The sequence below is a fragment of the Haemaphysalis longicornis genome, unplaced genomic scaffold, assembly GCF_048455015.1.
Source record: "Haemaphysalis longicornis isolate Haplotype H1 unplaced genomic scaffold, Haemaphysalis longicornis Haplotype H1 scaffold_1, whole genome shotgun sequence".
In the NCBI taxonomy this organism is placed as follows: Eukaryota; Metazoa; Arthropoda; class Arachnida; order Ixodida; family Ixodidae; genus Haemaphysalis; species Haemaphysalis longicornis.
The window spans coordinates 215,755,320-215,777,623 of record NW_027526203.1 but is presented as its reverse complement, the minus strand read 5'-3'; the positions used below and the strand labels follow the sequence as shown (position 1 = coordinate 215,777,623).

Here is a 22,304-nt window from a genome sequence, read left to right as displayed (position 1 = left end):
GCGACCACGGGAGGGGGGGCTCGCAAGAAGATGCAAACGAACAAAAAATGACGCAAGGCCTACAAAGACGCAAGTTCTCGCTGCCGCTAGAACGATTCCTAATCGACGCCTCCTCAACCGTTACGACACGTAGATTAGAAGGTGACACAACCGCGACGGACCTACGTTGAGGATCGCACAGCTTAAATTAAAATGCATTCGCATTCCTGCAAGTAAGCAAAGTGTCTCTGTGAACGTTTTTAAGGGGAAGTGTTACAGGCTAGGTTCCGATCAGTAGCTGCGAACGTCGACAGGGTGCGTAAAAAAAGTCGCGTTGACAGCATCTATCTTGCAGCAAAGCCAACTTTGTGGCGTTTGCTCTGTATATGTCGATCTCATCTCGGTCCTAAAAAAATCATAAAGAAATTGGTCGCCAGGGCGGTTGCATCATTACGCGGTGCTTCATTTAAGTGTCATAATTAGTTTACAGTGACGTTATAAATGTTACAAAAGTCCCGTCTGATCTACATGGCCCTGTGGAGAGTGTATGGATACAAAAAACGGCTGTAACTTTTGTTTCATCAAAACTATCGCGAAATAAATATGGCAATTATTAGCGGAAACGACGCGAACATTACGCCAGGTTTTATCTGCTTTTCACCATTAGGTAGTTCGCAGCTGAAGTTGGAATTCCCGTCTGCTGTCTATACATTTACGTGAGGGAAACGAACAGCTTCATATGGTTGTCCAGTTTCATTAAACAAATTAACTAAGGATTATACCGTATACGTTCAATCACAAATTACAAACAATGTTTGTTTCATGCACTTCTTCGATTGCACCCTTAGTATATAATATACGCAGTAGTAGATTTAATATACGCAGTAGATTTAATATACGCAGTAGTTGTATTGACAAATGTAGGATCTCAAAGCGTGTGCCTGACACAAGCAGAAAATATGTCAGTGCGGGAAAAAAATTTACATATATGCTTATAATTTGAAATCACGTTGCAGTGCCCTGGATGTCAGTTTCTTGCGCGATGGGGCCTGGTAGGTGACCGTTGCAACAACATGGCACGCCAACTGCAAACTTGTTCTCATCACCCCAAATAACTATTTATAATAACTCTATAAATAACCTCCGAGAAAGTACTGCGTACCAGTGACTCTATGCTGCGTACCACTCCGTATGCTCGCTCCACGCTTGAAACATGGTCAACCTTTCGTTGATCGCTGGCACATATTTGCTTCAGTTAAATAAGTTTCTCTAAGCTGCTGAGACAAGCCGACTTCATAAAATCATTGTCAAGTCTCTTATTTCATCAAAACAAAACGCCCGCAGGGGAGGCAAGAGGAATTACGACAGCGAAGACACCCAGCCGCGCTATCTCTGCCAAGCCATTCAGCCACCGCCACCTCGCGGCACGTTGCGGAGTGAGCCGCATTACATTTTTTTGCTGGGCGACGCGCCGAATGGGACGGCCGGAGCAACGGCGCGCCGCCGGCAGCCGATCGCGGAGGCCGTGGTTGTACCGTCGTCTACGGCTGAACTGTGCATGCACAAATTTCACCTTCGAGCGACGCCAAATCCGCACTGTGATAATTGTGCTTGTGCCGAAACAAATGAACACATTTTATTAGAATGTGCAACCTACATGGAACCGAGATCCCACTTCCTTGAAAACATTGAACGTCTAGAACATGGACTCAGGATTACTTTAGGACCATGGATTCGTCCCTCGAAGCAGCGCCAAGCTCTACGGAGTTTGTTGTCTTATTTGGATGAAATTGGTCTCATTTCAAAATTGTAAATTATGTGGCCCAAGTCCGTTATCGCGCCAATTCCACGACAGTTTTTTTTTCTTTTTCTTTCCTGCCCAGTTCTTTCTTGGTCCTTTTCTTCCCCCCTCCCCAACCCACAGCAGAGAAGCATGTAGGTGACTGTAAATGCCGGCAAACCTCTCTGCTTTTCCAATAAAGTGCCTTCTCGTCTCTCTCTCTCTCTCTCTCTCTCTCTCTATACAGAATATGCATAATTTATACAAATTTCAGTGAAGTCGCTATCACTACAGTACGTCGTGGAGAGTGGGGCGTATAGGTCTCCTCTCTCGCGCTGAGCGCTCCAGGAACAAAATGATGCGACATGTTTTTGATCACAGTGCAAGTATATGTAAATGCCTACATTTGGAGAGAATATGAGAAAAATCGAAGAAGTGTTTTGATTTATATTAGCTCCAAAAGACGCGGCCAAGAGATGCAAGAACCATGTTGCCGAAGCGGATAGTTTTAATGGTTCGTACGCAAAATTCCAGAGAAATCTGAACAGACAATTCGGATTTAGTTTTGGAGTGTTTTATCGGTGTTCGCCTTCGTCTTGTGCACGCGGGTCTTCTCTTCCGGCATAGACGTCGGAATGTACACGACGTAACGGCCCTTAAAAGGCATGTCATGTTTCAGCAGAAACCACACAGCCTCTTGCGATGACCGTTAGATCGTCTTCACTGCAATTCGCGCATAACCACAACTTACAACTTCGCTGGCAATCCCCCTTTACAGGGCGGAATGGCCTTGAATTTTTTTTTCTTGGGACAACAGAACTATCGTTTGATTGATTTACGTTGTTTGTAATTTACGCGACTCAATAATACTAATACCACAAAAATAACACATCAATAACATCCAATTTTCAAACTCAAATAAGATTGGCGAAGCTGTGTCGGCCTGCTTCTTTCGTACCCAGTTGATCAGTGCATCGCCTATCGTGTAGCTCCGCCTGTGGACTCAGGTTACCCCTCCTGAGCCATATATTAATTCATAAGCATCGGGGAGACGCCGACGGTGCGAACAGGTTTCCCGTAAGTGCAGTACAGTCTGCTCCAGCGTGGCGGGAGCCACGTGTCGTAGTTCTCTTCGCCTTTAGAACCAGAGCTGTGTCATTTGCAGATGGCCGTAGACACCATGGCCTTACAAGATAATGTAAACTACTTTGTGCAATTTATTAAAAACGCCAGCCATGCTCCCTCGAATCGCTTCATCAACTGGTCGCGAAGTGACGGACAGGTACGTAATATGTGGAAATTTAGCTGGTTGATTTCTGTTTCCAGAGTCTGAGAAATGTCCTCATGAGCCCGTCATTTAGACCAAGTGCAGTGGAGAGCATGTGCAGGTTAATAACGGAAGTAGTAGTCCTCGGGCACGCGGAGAAGTTCATTGAACCCCACAAAGAGTAACTGACTCGGTCACATTACTGGAGTAACAAAGGCCCCATCCGCTTTTCGGCAGCTCTGTTGCTGCATGCTGAAGGAAATTTCGATAATCTAAGCCACGCGACAGTTTTAGCACCCCGAACGATTCGGGACTTGCCGACCGCGTATTTCGGCCAACCACGATGGCGGCTGTCGCCAGAAGCTCACGGCCGGTTCACCAATTCCCGTTTGTCTGCGGCGCCAACAAAACAAAAGAACTCTGCGTCGTGCAATTGGACATTGATGCTTCCGCGTCCACAACTCATAAGGAGTGCTTAGCTGTACTCGGATCTTTCTTTTTAACCGCTAGGCTCCACATTTTCGAATTGCAGTCAAGTATACAGCGCTCAGTTTTGCGTTTTCGGGCTGGCTTTCTTGCTGTACACGATACCCATGGCATCCATGAACCTAGAAGCCAGGGCGGTTGCACACCATTAGGCGCCGGGTAGGGGGAAAAACTAATCGAAACCATATAATATACAGCGCATCTGTACGTGTTTGCGTTGTCATGTACACATTTATTTTTCATTGTTCTTGGTTTGGCGTTCTGTGCTTCCTCGGTACCATTTGCTCTACTTTTTACTGCGAAGCAGTATACCTCTACCATCCGAGCGAATTTTCGTGGCGATGTCAGCATAAAACTATCATCATTAAGAAGGCAGGCACATACCTACCCAGGGGACTAGTCATACCGGTAAAGATTACGGTTGCGTAAGCTTCTCCGAGTGCAAAAGTGCTTAACAGCATAAAAATCACGTAGTGACGTCACCACGCTTTCATATATATAAAAAGGGAGACCGGTATAGCACCTGCTTCAGTTCATCCCAGGCTACCTTGGATAGACCACGGAAATTAAAGACGCCAGAAGGACAGCCAGGTATCTGGTTTCACTTTTTGTAGACCCACGTGTGAGAATTCAAGTGACGTCGCATGGGTAATCTTTGTGGGTGTCGTTTACAGCTTCGCAGTCCAACCACTTTCACAGCGTCGATTGGGGCCACATTTTGTTATCCAACTTTATTTTAAAGTTTTGTTTCTTGCATTTTATGGCGTGTATTTTTTATATTTAGTGTTTATATCCTCTCTGTCATTGTTGTCTCCACAATCTCCCACATCCACCTCGTTGCATTGTAATCATCCCCATCTGGCGAAGCAAACAAAGCTGCTAGCAGAGTTGACCTCTGCAGTCAACACTAAAGAGTCCTCTCTCTCTCCCTCTCTTTCCAGGACCCTTCAAAGAGCTTCACTGCGGACTTACACATAACGATACAGTCGCCCTTGGTTCTCGTTTCGAATCAGCTGACTAAATAAACTGGAGGTTTTAGAAGGTTTAGAACAAGGTAAAAAAAAACTGCGATGTCAAAGCATCCAATAAACTTGCACGCCCGAGGTACAACCCGCCACTGTTGTCAAGAGAGAACTTGAGACGTCCTGTGGTGGTATTCTTAAAATCATAGCTTAATGGTGGTAGAAAAAGGAGTGTCCTTCAGTTTGCCTTGAATGCCTCATTACAGCGAAGCTGTGTATGTCTAATCCCACAGGTTCTTGCGGTGACGTGGGCGATTTACTACTGAGCGGCGTGTTTTCGGCGTGTGGAAAAATTTATAAAAAATCCCTAGGGATTTCTGACATATTTTGACATAAGGTGCATTATATTTCCCCTGAAAGTAGTGGTTTTCCAGTAATGCATTTGTGTTTTGAGGTGAAGCCGATCTTATAAAAGATCGCGGTGTAAGCTTGGCTTTCAGAAGCTGGCTTTTCCACACTGACTGTTGCGCAGTGAGGCACGGCCACCTACAAAGGGAGTATAGTTACAGCCCCTATTTATACTCCCTCCAATGCCACCGCCTATTTACCGAGTCGTAGCCACGCACGGCGTCTGTCTTCCCCTGCCGTGCAATGGCGCGCTCCTCGGCGGCCACCTGTGCGGCGCACTAGAACCTGCGCCGTGATTGGCGTAGCCGAGTTATAATAAAACGTAATTGTCTCTGCCCAGCAATCGTGTGTGTGTCCTTAGTGTGTGACGCAGAGGTCGGGTCACTGCCCTTATAGTTCAATAAAGCAAATCTCCAATATAGCTAAACCCCGACATAGCATATCCAACCAGACCACCAGCTTCGATAGACTTGCCTTTTCCCAGGGTGGCAGGGCTTTGACTTTTTAATCGCCCCCGGAGCAGCAGCAACGAAACTGGAAAAGGGAAGCGAATGTACGGCGGATGGACGGGCATGAAACAGCATGGTTAACATCGAAATCTTCAGCATAGCCATACGCACATAAGCAGCACTTTTAAGAGCCGCTGAGGGACTTCGTGTCGAAACAGTCGGTGAGCCTGCAGATGGCTGCCGCTATTTCCACAGATCGTTCGAGGACACGTGCGGCCCATTTTGTTCATGCGCTAAAGGGGGTTCTCGGGCGGCGCGCTTGGAGCCCGTGGTCCAGTCGACCAGGCGTGAGACTGCGAGCAGCGTGGCGGCGGACAATAGCATGGTGACCGTCTTGAAGGGGAACAGCTGCCTGCCTGACGCCTCGTCGTACATCGGGTAGAGCAGGACGGCCGGGATGCCGAGCACGGGCTCACCGCCCAGCACGCGCAGCGCCAGGCCCAACGCGAAGGCAGCCAGGGAGCCCGCCGAGTTGCACCACCGGCGTCCCAGGAACACAGCGGCTAAGAGCTGTGGAAGCAGCACCACGTACACCAGGTCCGAGCTCAGCGCCCACAGGTCGTACACGGAACGCACCGCCAACGCCATGGCGGCCGATGCGCATGCCACGGCGACCACGCACAGCCGCAGGATCCAGACTACCTCGGTGCCCGACGCCTGTAGTTGGGACGTCGCAAAACAACACCCCAGCTGTGTATTAGCAAGAGAGCTGAGTGCGGCCCACTCGCAAAATAACGGCACATTCCATGGGGGGAAAATTCGAACACCTGCGCATGAAAGGTGTTGAAAGTTCTATACTTCCATCTTTCTAGGGATATTAGGGACGCCGAGCTATCCATTTTCTAAGCGTGAGCGCATTGATCAGAGGATCGGCGTATCCGGCGCAGGCTGGGACACCGTTAATGGCCAGGCAAGAGCAGAAATCGAAAAACAATTAAATGCGTACTATTCACGATGCGCCGATGGATCAATATCTGCAAAGCATTCTTACAAAACTTCTCCAAGAAGTGGAAGATGCGGAATTGTTTCGCGTATTCTCGTGGCGGCATTTTTTTTTTTTTGATAGCGCTAAATTGGACTGCCAACCAGGGTTGGTTCACAAGCTGACACAAGTGACACAGCCAAGCTGCAGCTGAGTATTTAGGGAGCAGACGGAGTGCAGCCAGTTGGCTTTTGCCCCGAAGGAAATATTAGAAATAGCCGCTGCGTTGGCTGCGTCTTCGCGACTCGGCAGGCGGGACTCCGGTGGGCGGTTGGCGCCACGGGCGACCCACCTTCCACTGACTTGACCCCCGCACCCCAACCAACTGGCAGGCCATTCAGGAGAATGTAGCACATGCGCCGAGAGTCATGTTACTCCACCATTTCCTCTTCAAGATGACTTGTCGAAGGCATCCTGCAGGTCGGGCCAACCGGTCTCCACGGTTCTCCCGGGGCTGGAGAAATCTCGGCGGACTGTCTCCGCCCCGTATTCGCCCGCACGCTGGTGAGCGGCGGGTGAATGACAGCATCTGGCATCGGAAACCTCACGCACGTCAACGAGGCGCGACTAAGTCAAACAACACCAGGCGCAGCAGCCGATTGTGCATGGCATCGGGCGGCGAGCGCTTTCGTCCTTAACGGGTACGAAAGCGTGCCCCCCGCCGTCCATCTTTTTAGCGAGAACGCGTCGCCTGTATGCCGATGCTTCGGAGCTCCAGGGAGCGGTGGGCCCGCCGACGGCAGTCTCTGTCACAAGCACGACAGCAGTCGATCTGGCTGTGCGGTGGACGAACGCGTGTCGAAGGTGCTGTTTATTTGTCGGCGAGCACAGCGAAAAACGCGCACTCGGTTATCACCTGTACAACGCACAAATCCCCCCTCCTCACGCTCAACACTCCTCTCCTTGGCGAATTGCGTCTCCTCATTCCTTACTCCACACCCTCCTCCACTCCCGGGTGGGCAAGAGAGGGAGCCTCTACATCAGGCGCATGCGGCATAAGTGTTCGTTTGAATTTGAAGTGTTCGATCGGGCGAACGTTGCCGACCGAGCGTTGAGCAGCCAACGAGAGCAAAATATAGCACGCATTAATTACCCCCCCTCCCCCCTCCTAGTGAGCCATGCGGCCGACCCCGGCTAGGATGAGACGTGCCTTTGGCCTCAGCAGTGGCACGTAAATGTTCCTGGCGGCGATGGAGCCGCAGCTGAGCAAACAAGAGTCGGCCGAGGACATGACGGCCGCGGCCACCACGCCCAGCCCGACGCACGACACCGCAGTCGGAGTCAGGTACTGCAGCGCCACCGACAGCATCATGGGCGCGTGCTCCTCGTCCGTGGGGTCCACGTCGCTCGGGAAGGACGTCTCATTCCACCCTGCGTAGTGACATCTGCAGCTATCAGCCACCGGCACTGCGATCCCTGACATCGCAGCGAAAAAAAAAAAAAAAAAATTGGCAGCGTATCAGCTCCTTTCGTTGCAAATGTCGTCAAAAGACGATAGTCTTTGTAGACAGTTGCCAAGACAATGCCCCCTTCGCTTTCCCGCTCACCTCTCATGCTGTTCCTGTTCCGTTGCGCTCATTCCAAGGTAAACATACTTAAGGTTTGCTCAAGGCGATTTGAATTTGCAGCGTTCCACTGCTACAGGCCGGGTTCCTCGATGCCAGCGCTGCAGTACGGCGGAGACGCGCGTGAATCGAGGAGACCGACTTCAAGGTTTATAGAACTGCGTGGCCGTGCTCCACGTGCGTTCCAAGCAGAACGTGGAACCTAGCTAGTGGAACCGTTCGTTGCTGTTGCCACGTGATTTCTCATATGTCACCAGGAGGTGGCACGGGCAACAGCAGGTGGAGGCTTTCTGCAGATTCTGCAGAAGATGTAGAATATCATTTGCTATGGAAAGACCAAGCATCCAGGAATTTTTTAATAAAGGAACACTGTAAATATCCCTTGTGTACTAATTTCCTGTCTTATATTTGCGTAATACCCTGTTCTTGTTCAACAAAGTTGACAAGTATGAACATGTAAACCAGGCTTAGACGTTTACATTGGGCTGTGAGTATATAAGACCATTGCGCAGTAAGAGTTTTACTTTGGCCGGGTGGCTGAATCGAGTTACAGACAGACAGACGGACAGACATACAGACAGATTAAAATTTCTGTGTTTAAGTAGCCCAAGAAAGACTATCGGCTTTAAAAAACCGTTCTGCAACTGTTACAGCGCTGAAGAACCTGGAAGGACCGTCTCCAGGGCGTGCCGGTTGTTACCAGGAACAACAGGCGCCTAAGGTTATTAAAGACGACAGTCTTTCTTGGGCTACTTAAACCCAGAAATTTTGGTCTGTCTCTATGTCTGTCTGTCTGTCTGTCTGTGACTCGATTCAGCCACCCGGCCAAAGCAAAACAATGCCTGCGCAATAGTCTTATATAGTCACAGCTAAATCTACCCGTCTATGTCCGGTGTAATGTTCATACTTGTCAACATTGTTGAAGAAGAACAAGACATTCCGCAAATATGAGACAACAAATCAATACAGAAGTGATATTTGCACTGTTCCTTTATAAAAAAATCAAACATGCTTGACTTTTCGAAAATTAAATACTTCATCAACTGCAGAAAAAGAATTCACTCCGCCGTCGCCTGCTGTCGCCCGCGCCACTATAGCTTCTGGCGCCATTTTAAGAAATCAACCGGCAACAGTTACGCAAGGTTCCACTAGATATAGGTTCCACGTTCTGCTTGCAACGCACGTGGAGTAGGGAAATGCGGTTCTATAAACGTTGAAGTAGGGCGCCTCGATTAACGCGCGTCTTCGCCGTACGGCAGCGTTCGCATCGAGACACCTGGTTTGGACCAGTGGAACGCGGGAAATTTAAAATGATTTAAGCAAACCTTTGGCGTCTTTACCTTGGTAGGAGCGCGACGCAAGAGGAACATGAGAGGTGAGCGGGAAAGCGAAGGGAGGCATTTACTTCGCAAAAGCCGATAAAGACTATCGTCTTTTGACGGCATTTGCAATGAAAGGAGCAGATACGCGGCCATTTTTTTTTTTAAAGCATCGGGACGAAAGCGTTTTCCCCGCTACCGGCATGGTCCACGTTTCTTCACTTTTGCAACACGCTCGAGGTAGCACAGGCACCACCACCATGCCAGTGGATAATAAATGAAAGGGTAGCAACTGCAACGGGTGTGCCGCGTCTCTTTGTTTCTGTTTTGTTTTCATAGAGTGCACGGCGTCCCAGAAGCCACTGGCCTTACAGTATATCCGCTAATACCTCCGTGGCAACCTCTCCGGATCGACTGTGGCAACAGGAACCAGCTGTGGCCGAAGCTGCTTTCCAAAGTTTGTCCCGGTGACCCTACTCCACCCTTCTTATCCCCTACGCCCTCCGCCCCTGATAGCAAAAAAAAAAAAAGTAATTGGAGTCAGGTGCAGCTCTCAAAGCGCACTTCAGTTCTTTCAGTTAGAGTTACTCTGGAGTTCCCCAGTGTTATGCGAAGTATGTGCGCAAAAGTCTCCCTATAGAGACAGCTTATTTCATGCGAAGTTTCAAAATAGTGGTTCTGCATGGTTTCAGAGGCATGGATGGAGGCTATCGGCGGTAACTCTATAGACGCTTTACAGGGCGGTGCCCTGGGCGCGGCCATGCTGGCCGACATGACGTCATTCACCATGACTGGCTTTATAGGCGTATGGTCCCTAGAAGTATTTCTAGGGACCATAATAGGCGTTTCTCGCCATGGCCTTCGCTGGCACCCATGCGCAACGGCGAGCGCCGGCGCGGCTTGATGGGCGAGTTTGACGGTTTTTTTAGCGTTGCTATGAATGGGGACCGTTGTCCAACTATGTAGCGTACGTTCATAGATTACTTAATCACAAGAAATTTCACATTAATGTTGCTTGAGTGCTGTTTTGATTGGCGTCTGTCGCCCAGTTTCCTCTTCACGCGTTTCGTCCAACATGGAGCTCTCCGACGGCTTTAATATTCTGAATTTCTAATTTCTACATACAACCGGCTCTCGCCCAACATTGAAGACAACGGCTACTTCACTGACACAATGTATGACTTCCGCACACATCTATCAACCCAAGACATACTACTGTAGCTTAAGGAGGAAGTGCTGGACAACCTTAATAACCACAGTAAGCAGTCCGTGTTCTCCCTCGACATTAAAGGGGGCCTTCGGCAACGATTCGTACCAAGCCATTCTTCATTGATTGATTGATTGTAGGGCTTAACGCGCCGACGCAACGCAGGCGATGAGGCGCGCCGAAGCCATTCTTCATCAATAAGCTGTGGTGAGCGCACATTTCAATACTTCGTCTCATTCCTCACCCGCAACAAGTATTGGGCACCTCATATCCAACGCATTCCAAACCATACCAAATTGCACTTCGCAGGGGTCGGTAGTTTCCCCACTACTCTTCCACGTCAGCATGAAATACTTATGACCCCTATTCTAAAAGCCATTCCGAATCTACGCCACACTATATATGTGGACGACCTAACGCTCTGAGTTTCCACTGCAACTCCGGACGACCAGCAAGATGCACTTCAAGCAGCCATCCAAGTGACTCAACAATACCTGCCAGCACGAGGTCTCAAGTTCGCCCCCGGAAAATCCGCCCTTTTAACCCTGTGCAAAAGAACATATAAGAAACTTGCGGATCCCATAGCAGGTCCACAACTTATCACATTAATGGCCAACCCTGAAATGAACAGCCTTACTTTTGTGTGCTAGAATAAACCTGTAGTCCTTCCAAGTTTTATTAAGCTGATTAACTGAGAAGTGTGATAACCACAAACTACAAACTTGAATGAAACCAGGCGCAAACGTAACAGGACGCAGAAAGGAGTACACAGGACAAGCGCACAAACTACAAACAACGGGGTATCGTTTCTTGCAATCGTTTTGACTGCGTCCCGGTCAATATGTTTTGCGTCGTACACTCGCTTGGCTTCAGGCACGCTTCTCTGTCCTTAGACTTTGTCCGCACACATGCACAAACGGGAGAATCGGTGCATCACAAAGTAACTTTAAAAAAGGAGATGCTGCAAATCTGTCCGGCTGTCCGGAAAATAGGCTAGCTTGCTTTCCATCAGGCTCCAGTGTTGCGAATTCCCTCCCTCATTGTAAATTTGACGGCAAATTTCCCTGTTTGCGGGGAAAATCAAGTGTTACTGAAAAGGTGCAATTTATTTTTCGTGACTGTAAAATATGGGATTATTTTGTCATGTACAAAATCTCTCTTGAATGTTTTCTTTCGAAATGTTTTCGAGTAATGTTTGTTATTTTTAGCTATATTTGGGGTGCTATCTATCAAATTTTCAATGGTGCATATTCGTATTGAAAGCTTAAGCCCGACCTATTCAATGCGTTCACATGGAATAATGCATCAGAGTTTGACCGGTCACATAAAAATTATGTCACATTGGCCATAGACGTTTGCGCTATGACGAACATAACCAGAACGACAACTCTAACAAATTTCTGTGCAATTACGTTGCATACGCGAAACCTTCTACTTTTTTTCGCGCCAACATGGAGACATGAGTTTCTGTTTGGAAAGTCGTGAGGGTAGCGGATCTATTTTCCTGCTTTTGGGCGTTCGGCCCGTGCTTGGCGTGGATATTCTCGTGTTTAGTGAGGGCGCGAAAGGTGCAAACATGTTTTCATTTGTCAGTTCCCCTACCCGACTCGCGCCTTCGCAATTCTTTCACCGGGATCAGGTTTTCCTTGCATATCAGCAATAAAAACGTAGCTCAGATTTCCCTAGCGCGCTTAAAACCACTGCGTCCGATTGTCGTCTTGTACCCTCGTTTGACGAATTCTTGGGGCTCTATTCTCCCTAGCCGCATTTCGTCGCCCTGAAATCTCTCACCCTCACCTCTCCTCGTGACACTTTTCGGTTTCTCACAGGCGTCGGTTCGTGCGACGACTGTTGTCGACCTGCATCAGGGCATCATCCACGCTTCTCACGAAGGTTTCCAGCTAATCCAGAAACTGTGGCATCTCCCTTTGAAAGAATTCAGGTTCATAAATATATATCCGAAATGTAGTTTTTGGAAGCGGTATTGGCTCAACGATGTTATGGGCGTGGCCTCGTTTCGACTCTTCCACCAGCCAGAACGGCCAAAACCCTGAATTGGCGTCGACTTTGGAAAAGTACTGAGCCCCAAGAAGCTGCACAAAGATATTTTCGAGCGAGAAGTTCGCCATCTGTCTGTCAGTGAACATGTCTAGCTTAGTCAGGTCTACGCATACGCACACATCCTCGTCAAGCTTTTAAACAACGATCATTCAACAACTGCACTATGTTGCCTCTTCGACTGGCTCGATAACGCAAAGCTAAGTCATTTCTCGAAGAAACGATTGAACCTCAGACTTATATATTAACGGTCTGATAGCTTGTTTAACAGCACAGCTGTGTAAGCTTTTAGTTCCGCCATATAGAGTTACCAGAAAAAAAATAACAAGAAACAAAATGAAGCAAGCTCACACTAACGCGTAAGACTTGAAGGTAGCGAAGTTGTGCGCAACCTTCACGATCATCACGATGGATTAAGTACACGATTGTAGACGATTTGCTTCTTCTTCGTTGCCGCAACGACCTATACACCATTATTTTTGCTAAAAGTCTGAACTTCCTTCATTTTTTTGGAAGTGATAATCATTGGACATCACCGCGGAGGGGCGTATTCTATGACGCGTCTTTCTCGTTCCGAGCAAGTGTTTCCACGATTACGGCGAACGCTGGAGTTTTTTTTTTTTTTTTTGCCAGGCCAATCTCCCTTGGCTTGACAAACATGCGCCGGGGACGCTGGGCGGTCGCCCCGAGGCACGCACACACGAGCGCTCGGCGTTTTCTTTTTCTTGTTTTTTAACTGCCGGGCGGTCGTGGCAATCTTAGTCAGTCTCCAAGTTGGTATGAATCGTATGATTGGCTTGACTAACGTGCGCCGCGGACGCTGGGTGGTCCCCGCGAGCCACACGCCCACGAGAGCTCGGCGTTTTCTTGGTTTTTTTAACTGTCGGGCGGTCGTCGCGAGGATGGCGCTCACGCGCGCTCGATATTTTCTTGGTATTTTTAACTGCGGATACCATACACTAACAATTTGCTCAACAGCTTCGCAAATACAGAGCGCGCGTGAGCGTGCGCCTCGTGAGGAGCGCATGGCGTCAACCAGCTTGACCTTCGAGAACCCTCTGTCCAGAGTTATCGACGTGATCTCTCGCGTGCTCTTTAACTCGCCAGTTCATGTGCGTTCGCGCCTAAAGTGGTGAGCACAGACGCCGAGTTCGCGCTACAGACGCCCAGTTCGCGAAGCCGGTTGCCGCGGGTTCTAGCGCGTGCTAACGCGCTCCAGTTTGGGAGAGATGTGAAAGGCTGCGGACAAAACGATCCGGGACTGCCAGTCATGGAGAACTTTCAGCGGCAAGTTCGGAAATCCATTTGAGGTGCAACAGCCGGGTCTCCGACGAAGGGAGAGGGGCTGCTGTTTTTCCAGCCTTGCACCACTAGTGCAAGCTGCACCAATTTTTGAGAAGAGGTCAACGCTAACGGTACAGCATCTTCTTTGAGCGTGATCGTGTGTGCGAGACAATTTTACGAAGACCAGTAAAGAGTTTGGGAAACTCACCGTCTGGTTTGACAGCTTCGATTTTCGGAACGATGACTTCATTAAGGTGCTTAACAATGCCAAGTTTTTTCCTAACTTCCTTTGAAAGAAGAGGCATTTGAAGACCATTTATATTATATCTGCCGTTATGCCGGAAACACAAAATTCCTCCTGATTGAATCCGTTCAAGGCTTTTTCTGCCTTTCCTGGCTTCCGGTGATGCAGATTGTTGAAGTGTCTCCTGTACATTTGGGGAGGAATCGCAGTAACGCCTAATTCGGTGTCAACATTACAGGTGACAGCCTACTCTTTGATGTACACAGATGTCATCCACATTGCAGCTGGAGGAGGCAGCTCAGAGAAATGTGTCACTGCTACCGACGCTCTCGCGATCCAATACTCTTCCTTTGCAGACACGGGTAAAATGTCTCTTTTAGGGCCGAAGCGCCTTAGGGGCTCGGGCTGTCGGCGTCTCCTGTCGTCGTCTCGTGTCATGGCACTAAAACACCGCGACACTCATTTTCCAACGCCTCGCACTAGAACGCTTCGTGCTTCAAAGACACGAGACTTTTATAGCAAAACTGTATATTTCTACCTGAACTCGCACGATCTACGACTTTGAAGAGCAGGAGCGTCATCAACACCAGGAGCATTAGGACGAGAGAGAAGAACACAAGAAACACGTTATGCATATTGACTGGGATTAACTACGCGATTGCTGATTGCATATAATAAATGTACATATGTATGTAGTAGCAACAAAATCGTCTTCTGTCTCTCATTGCCTATTAGCAGCGATTTCACTGTGGGAAACACCGGCGCACATTGCATGCTTCGCCCTTCCCCACGTTTCACGTTAGTAGAGATGGCCCGGGATTTTTTAATAGCACTTGTTGCATGTCGTTTTCGTGGAGGGCACTCTTCTGCATGCAGTATGGAAGTATGAATTTATTAATTTAGCTGAATAACTTTTTTTGCAGATTTTTCTTGCAGTAAATTTCTTCCGTGAAAATGAAGGAAGAGTTCCCCTTTAGAACGTGAGAAAAGCCGACATGACAATCTGGCGATTTATTTAAAACATGGCATACTGAACGGTTACGGTTAAAATTTGTGGGAGGCATCTTAATATATACAGGAAGCTTTTTGCAGAGTTATCTCAGCTTTTAACTTTTGTTAGCGCTCCTTTAAAGTGCATTCTTCAGTCTTTTCTGTTAGTGACTAAAACGTTCACCACACGCCAGTAATTTTAGTATTTCTGTCTTTCTTTTCTTTAACAAGTAGAGTAGCCTGTTTAGAAATGTGCGTAGGAGCAGGCAGCTGTATAGCCACGGGTTGCCATAAGAAAGTTTTTCTTCAGTCTGTTTGCAACGCGGGAGAGAGGATATTTCAATCGAAGGCAAAGAAACCCGGACAAGGGATGCGTTCCACGGGGCGAAGCCCATAACATCAGCCTTTGCTGGATAAAGGTTAATTCTCTATCTCTCTATCTCTCTCTCTATCTCTCTTCCTATCCCTCCTAAAATGAGCCAACCCGGGCTTTAAACTAATGCTGGACCCAGGAAATGCAACCCCCTTTCCGAAGTAGCGAGACCATAGTACGAAATTTTGTCCATATCCATGCACACAGTAACAATACCAGCAATGAATCGTTCTTTACTCGACTATAATATCAATTCCAATTTGTGCGCAACTTTTTTCTGCCCTAAGTATAGCTTACTTCTCGGGCCGAAAACTTCGAGACAAGGCACCCTTTCAGCGTAAGTTTTGTTCTTGAAACGCATTAAGGCGCCGGAAAGGGCCGAGAGGCAAAAATTATACTTGAGTTAGGTTTGATAATACGGAAGCCACGTTCCGAAGCCCAGCTCCTCTGGCGGTTTCTGTCTAGGCCGATTTTCCCTTCGCACCCTTGTTTTGTGTGAAATAGTGGGTGCTTGGTTCTCGGTATAGGCCTGATGATTTGGGATAATTTGGACATACGCGTCTTTTTTCCTCACTTCAACGTGCACGGACGAAGGCTCTTCTTTCAGTGGACGGAAGACCGGGAGGGGACCGGGTGTAGAGGCCGGGGAGGGGGGCGGCGATCAGTGCAAGTCGGCGCCCCCTTCTCGCTGTCGCCCTGTGCGACTGCACTGGACACCGGCACTGCGTCCGGCCCTCCGCCATGTCGGCTTCATGCAACTCGGCCCACCACCTCAAAAGGTTGCCTACCCTGGCGTAGGTGGTACACATAGGTGATACAGGTGCCATCATTAGTAATTGGAACAATGATTTGTGAATATCACAAAATGTTTGTCTTACTAGTTTCATGACAGCCATTACGGGTTTACAGGAAGCTTTTTCTATTAGGGAGAACTCCTTTAAACGCACATCAATGCAGTCAGGGGGTTTCGGAAGAAGAAATTCCTGTAAATGTACGATACCGTGTTCCAGTTGCTTTTGACGGCACCTGTACATATGGCAAGTTTTCTGTACTGTGGCTGACGTGCGCGTTTGTGGGGCCACTCGTCTCAAGCAGCGGCGCTGCGGTGACCGTAAAGCTAATACTGCGGTGGGGGGGTGTCCAACTAGGCGACTACTGTGGCTTCCACCGGCCGTTCCCAACTAGCGACCGTGGAGCTCCCAGCAGTGCGTAAGAAATGACTCCCAGCTGAGACGTACTCGTCGCTTTGGCTGCGAGCCCGATAATCACAGGAGGCACCGCCATGACCAAGGTGCCCACGCATCCCACGAAGGACAGAACCCTTGCCCGGAAAGCGCTTTTGGTCGACAGGACCCGCTGGAAGTAATCCTGCGGGGGGAGACAAAGCGTCAGTGCATAAAGCGCCCACGGCCGCCTGGGTAAAGCCAAGGAAAAAATACGAGGACACTCCTTATGAAGCAGTGAAAGCGACAGCGTTAGTGTCCGATTGCCGAACATGCCATATCATTATCGTCATCATTTGCTATTTTCCCATTGGCTGGGATAATTGTCCCTGGCATAATCGTCATAATTTTCCCTTTTGCGTCTTAATCTTCACTCCAGCTGGATGCTAGAGCATTGACGAATCGTCCTCGTTGGGGGAAAGCGCTACTGAGGAAACGTACTTCGTTACTACCATAATTGCTACTTATATACCTGAATGCTCAAATTACTCATGTAGCCCTAAGTATGCATGTCATGCATTTCAAATTCGAAGGCCCCAAAGCATTCACTTGGTCGTCCCCCTTTAGCCAGTTGGGTCTGGTGTGGTGTTGGGGATGTCTGCGCGTCTCGCATTTCGGAGACCCCTGGTTCGATTCCCACCTAGACCACAATTATTACAACTTCATTTTCTACTACATTACTTTGCTTTGTTTGCAGGAGCTTCCCTGAGAAATGTGGCGTGTATCCGAGCACTAACATGTTTTTTAGGCTTTGAGCCGTCGGCCGCCTCGGCAAAGCTCCAAACAAGGTAATCAGTCTACCCATTCCGCACTAGAAGGTGAACTGTCCGACGGGAGCGAGTGAGCGCACCTGCGATGTGGCGCGATGCGAGCCACGACGCTGATTGGCTCCCATTTGGGCGTGATTTAGCGCGGCACTGGATCGAGGTTGAACTTCCGGTGCCGCGCTAAATCACACCACAATGGGAGCCAATCAGCGTCGTGGCTCGCATCGCGCCACATCGCAGGTGCCTGGGTTTCCCCCAGATGACCGAACCATTATAGGAACCCGACACTCCGAAATTACTGTCACACCCACGGAAGCGGAACTACTCGCCATTACCCATGCTCTTGAATACTTGATGTACGACCACCATCAACCCATACCAAAAAATATGAGAATATTAACCTATCGTTACGAAGCATTTTAAGAACTTCGACGACCATTTTCAACGCACCCTTCCGTAAACCAAATTATGAGGCAAACAATGACCCTACAACTCTATGGCATTCAAGTCCGCATATATAGACTGGACTCCTGGCCATGATTTGGCGGCACCGGGGAATCAGGCAGCCCACGAAGCTGCGCAGGAGGCTTGCTCTTTTCTCTCCTCCGCTGACCCCGCAGTCGCCCAGCCTTCAGACCTTCCTGAATGCTTGGACACGACCGAAAGTACCAGCGTACCCTCCGCCATCCGCATACACCGGTACAAACACGAAAAGAAACTCCGACTCAAGCAACTTACGCCGAAGGATCACGTTTCACAAAGACCTTCCCTAACAAGAACCCAAGAAATATGTATTAACAAATTATATACAGACGCATCATTTTCACCGGAAACAATTCGCAAATGGTACTACCCCACATCAACCCAAAATGTCCATACTGTCAGCAAGCCGTCAAGGCTGATTTGCACCACCTGGTCTGGATATGCCCCAAATTCTCTCGATACCGCAATTTCACTTCCCCAAACCCAGATCACTCAACCCGTATCGATCCCCTCACATTAGATGAACACACCATTAACCGTATAATACGGTTCGCCACTAAGAGCGGTCTAGCGCGAGTTATATAGCGATGGCCTACACCAGTGAATGGACCCTTCAATGCTGAACAGTTGTCCTGTGAGAAATTGATGCCGCCTCCCGAAGACCACGAACTCATACGAGCCCCCTTCAACCATGAAGCCTCCCATGCCAACACCCCCACAAGGCCTCCAGCCTGCCCTTTTTGAATAAAAGATTTAACAACAACAAGCGCAGCCCCTGTGCGCTCGCGCCCGCGCCAGCTGCGAACGGCGAGCGAGAGCTGCACCCGCAAAGGGGAATCCTTGGGAGTAGTAGTACGAAACTTTAATGAGCCATAAAGTAGGTTTCAGTCTATAATTCAATCTATTCTGTAAGCTCTAACAGGGGTACAGTCAACACTTTATCCCTGCAAATCCCCCGAGTGGGTACGTGTCAAACACTTCAAGGGCATCGTCATCATCGTCATTAGAGCACGTGGATAAAGTTGGCTTTGCCTCAAGGTGTTTCGGCGTACTCCACCACCATCGGCGAAAATCAGCCAAGAGAAGCTTCTTTTGAATACAACCCAAATAAAAGCGCGTACATCAGAAATCTCGCCCGCAGCATCACCTGGACTTCAGCTTCTGTGGAGGCAGTGTCGCAGCAGCATGGATAATGATTGTGCAACAAGTAGCTGCAGTAAGTCCGATGTCGAAATGGCAGGCTTAGCGCCAGCATCGGTAGGAGGCTCGCCGACGAACATGGTCAATTAAAACGCTTTCGCATTCTCTCGTCCTAATAATATTCTTAGGAATCTTTTGAAATTTGTTATTATTATTATTATTATTATTATTATTTTTTTTTTCCCAAGATGGCGCCAAGCAAGGACGCTTGCCTACTCTGTTCCTGTGTTTTCTTCGGAAAACAGAAATTTCTGCGTTGCGGCGAGTGCAACAAACGCGTTCACGCGAAATGTATCACGTTGCCGGACGACGACCTCCAGTTACTCAAGTCAGGTGGAAGGCGCTTCGTCTGCAATCTGTGCAAGACTGCTTCGCCGCCGGTTAGTCCTAACATCGACCCCGGCATTTCTTCGCAAGCGGCAGCGTTGCCGGCTCTTTCGTCCAGCCCTTCCCTCGCAGCCGCCACCACGCACCCCGTTGACCTCGCCGCCGAGCTGGTTTCCCTCCGTGCCCTTCTCGTGGACGCCCTGGAGGGAATCTCTTTTCTCTCCGACCAGGTTGTTAAGCTGGGGGAGGACAACGAAAAGCTCCGCCGTGAGGGCGCAACAAAGGCAGAGGCTCACGCCGATGCCGTGAGATCGCTGCGCCAAGAGGTACATTCCCTGCGCAGCGATTTGGCCCGGCTGAGGGGTGCGCCCCGGCTGGCCGATTTCCCGCCGCTGCCAACCAGGACGGTGGCGGAAACAAAACCCCCTACCCCGCGGACGCCCGGCTCTTCGCAGAATCCCGTGCTGCTTGCCTCTGCCCCTCCAAGCCCGACGCCGGTGAATTCGGCTTCTCCGCCTCTCCAGAACGTATCGCCACCGACGCAGCAGCAGCAACGCCGTGCAAGGCACAACCCGCGTCCGCTGACAGTTGGCGTTTCTGACGGGACGGTACTTGCAGCGGTCGGTCGTCCCAGGCCCCCTAAAGCTATGTTTCTCACCAAGCTGCGTCCTTCTACAACATCGGCGCAAGTAGCCAAGCACTTGTGCTCTGTGGGTGCTGTGCCGATCATGTGCAAGCGACTGAAAACGAGGCATGACTCGTACGCTTCCTTCTACGTCGCCGTGGACGACGTGTGTTTCGAGAAACTGAGAGACCCTGCGCTTTGGCCGCGGCACTGCCTGTTTAAACCCTTCCGCGGTGAGTTGTGTGAACAAATGATCTATGTCGAGGAACACTGTTTCGATGGCGAGTAACTGCAGTTTTGATTTTTTCTACCAAACTGTCCGTGGGCTACGTACTAAATCTGCCGAATTTTTTTCTAATGTAGTTTCTTCTTGCTTTCCAGTAATAATTCTTACAGAAACCTGGCTGTGCCCGGAAATTAGCTCTAATTCCTTCTTTCCCCCAAACTACCAAGTCTTTCGGCATGACCGCGACCCTTCGTGCGGCAAACTACGGGGAGGTGGCGTTTTGGTTGCCCTACACGATTCGATTAAATGTAAACGGCGCCTGGACCTTGAATTGGAAACTGAGTCTATCTGGTTAGAGGTGCTTTGCTCTCGGGGCAAGCGCCTCTTACTATGTACTTACTACATACCACCCGAGACAAATGCCACTGACTTCAAACATGCCCTAAATTCAATAGAGAATGTTGTAACCTCTCACAGTGATCACGATTTTCTAATAACTGGTGACTTTAACGCACCCGGCATTACATGGGAAACTCAGTTGGTTGATCGGGCGTCCCATCCGATATCACAGAAGTGTGAAATTTTGCTAGATTTTATTTCTTTCACTTCGTTACAGCAATGCAACTTCATTAGGAATCGGTGTGGAAACGTTTTGGACTTGTCTTTTACTAACATGGAACACGTTGAGGTGTCGCGTAGTTATGTTGACCTCGTAAAACCAGACAGGTTTCACCCCCCATTACTCATTTCAATTTCTAACGTATCCCTTGCCCACCACAGTCCTCCCGTCAACCCACCAGGCGTCCGTGGTTACAACTTCGCTCGTGGGGACTATATTGGCTTGTTTCACTTCCTTGCTGAGACGGATTGGTCACCATTGGACACTCTCAATGACGTAGACGAAATGACCGATCTTTTCACCGAAGTACTTCACGATGGCTTAAGCAGATTTGTACCCAAAAAAACTAAAAAAAGTAGCAATTATCCGTACTGGTTTTCATCTGAACTAAGAAAGGCCCTTGGTAGAAAGAATCGAGCTCACAAACAAGCAAAAAAAAACTGGCCAAGAGAGGTGGCAGAGCGAGTTTCGTCAACTCAGGTCGCATTGTAAAACTCTGCTTAAGCGCGATAGGTCCAGTTATATTGCCGCGGTTAAAGCCGATGCGCCGCGCAATGCTAAAGCTTTCTGGGGTCATGTCCGTGCACAAACTTCCAAAAACAACCCTGGAGATATTAACCTCATTGACAAGAGGGGTGACAGCATTCCTGACGTTCCTAATGCTTTTGCTCAACAATTCAGTTCAGTATTCGGCAAGAAAAGTGCAGCCTGCCCCCCTCAAGTGTTTCCGGGGTATGATAAAAGCTCAGAATGTTTTATTTCGGAAAGTCTTGTATCAAGAGCTCTAAAGCGAGTTAAGCCCTCATTTTCGTGCGGCCCTGATGGCATTCCTTCGGCGGTACTGAAGGCGTTTGGGGATCTTCTTGTTCCGGTCTTGGCGCGATTATTTCGAACGTCACTCAATACCGGCAAGTTCCCTACTCGTTGGAAGACTGCGCGGGTTGTTCCTATATTTAAGTCAGGGTCAAAGTTAGACCCCACAAACTACCGCCCGATTTCTATTCTCTGCGCTGCTTCAAAACTCTTTGAGACTGTACTACATACAGTACTCTCTTTCAGCGTAAAAGCTATATTATTACCTCAGCAACACGGCTTTCTCGCTGGGAGATCGACCACCACTAATCTCGTCAACTTCATGCTGCATGCTTCGGAAGCTGTGCAAGGGAGAGGTCAACTTGATGTAGTCTACTTTGATTTAAGCAAGGCTTTTGATGTCGTCTGCCACGAGCTCTTAGCCAAAAAACTATCTGAGCTTGATATACAACCATCCCTGATATCTCTTATATGCAATTATCTATGTGATAGGTCATGTTTCGTGCATGTAAATGGACAGTCTTCTCTTTCCTATGAGGTCACCAGTGGTGTCCCTCAGGGCTCAGTTCTCGGGCCACTTCTCTTCTCAATCTTTATAAATGATGTCG

General features: G+C 48.9%; 1 protein-coding gene across 1 annotated transcript in view; it reads right to left on the bottom strand.

The window, feature by feature from the left end:
• Positions 1 to 5,342: 5,342 nt before the first annotated feature.
• Positions 5,343 to 22,304, bottom strand: part of LOC144141781 (high-affinity choline transporter 1-like) — a 117,556-nt gene continuing 100,594 nt past the window's right edge. Inside the window, exons 7-9 of the mRNA XM_077673278.1 lie at positions 16,652 to 16,781; positions 7,524 to 7,744; positions 5,343 to 6,048 (exon numbers count right to left, since the gene is read on the bottom strand). Of these exons, the coding sequence (XP_077529404.1) occupies positions 5,575 to 6,048; positions 7,524 to 7,744; positions 16,652 to 16,781 (825 nt within the window). The 3' untranslated portion in view covers positions 5,343 to 5,574. The remainder of the gene's footprint in view (positions 6,049 to 7,523; positions 7,745 to 16,651; positions 16,782 to 22,304) is intronic.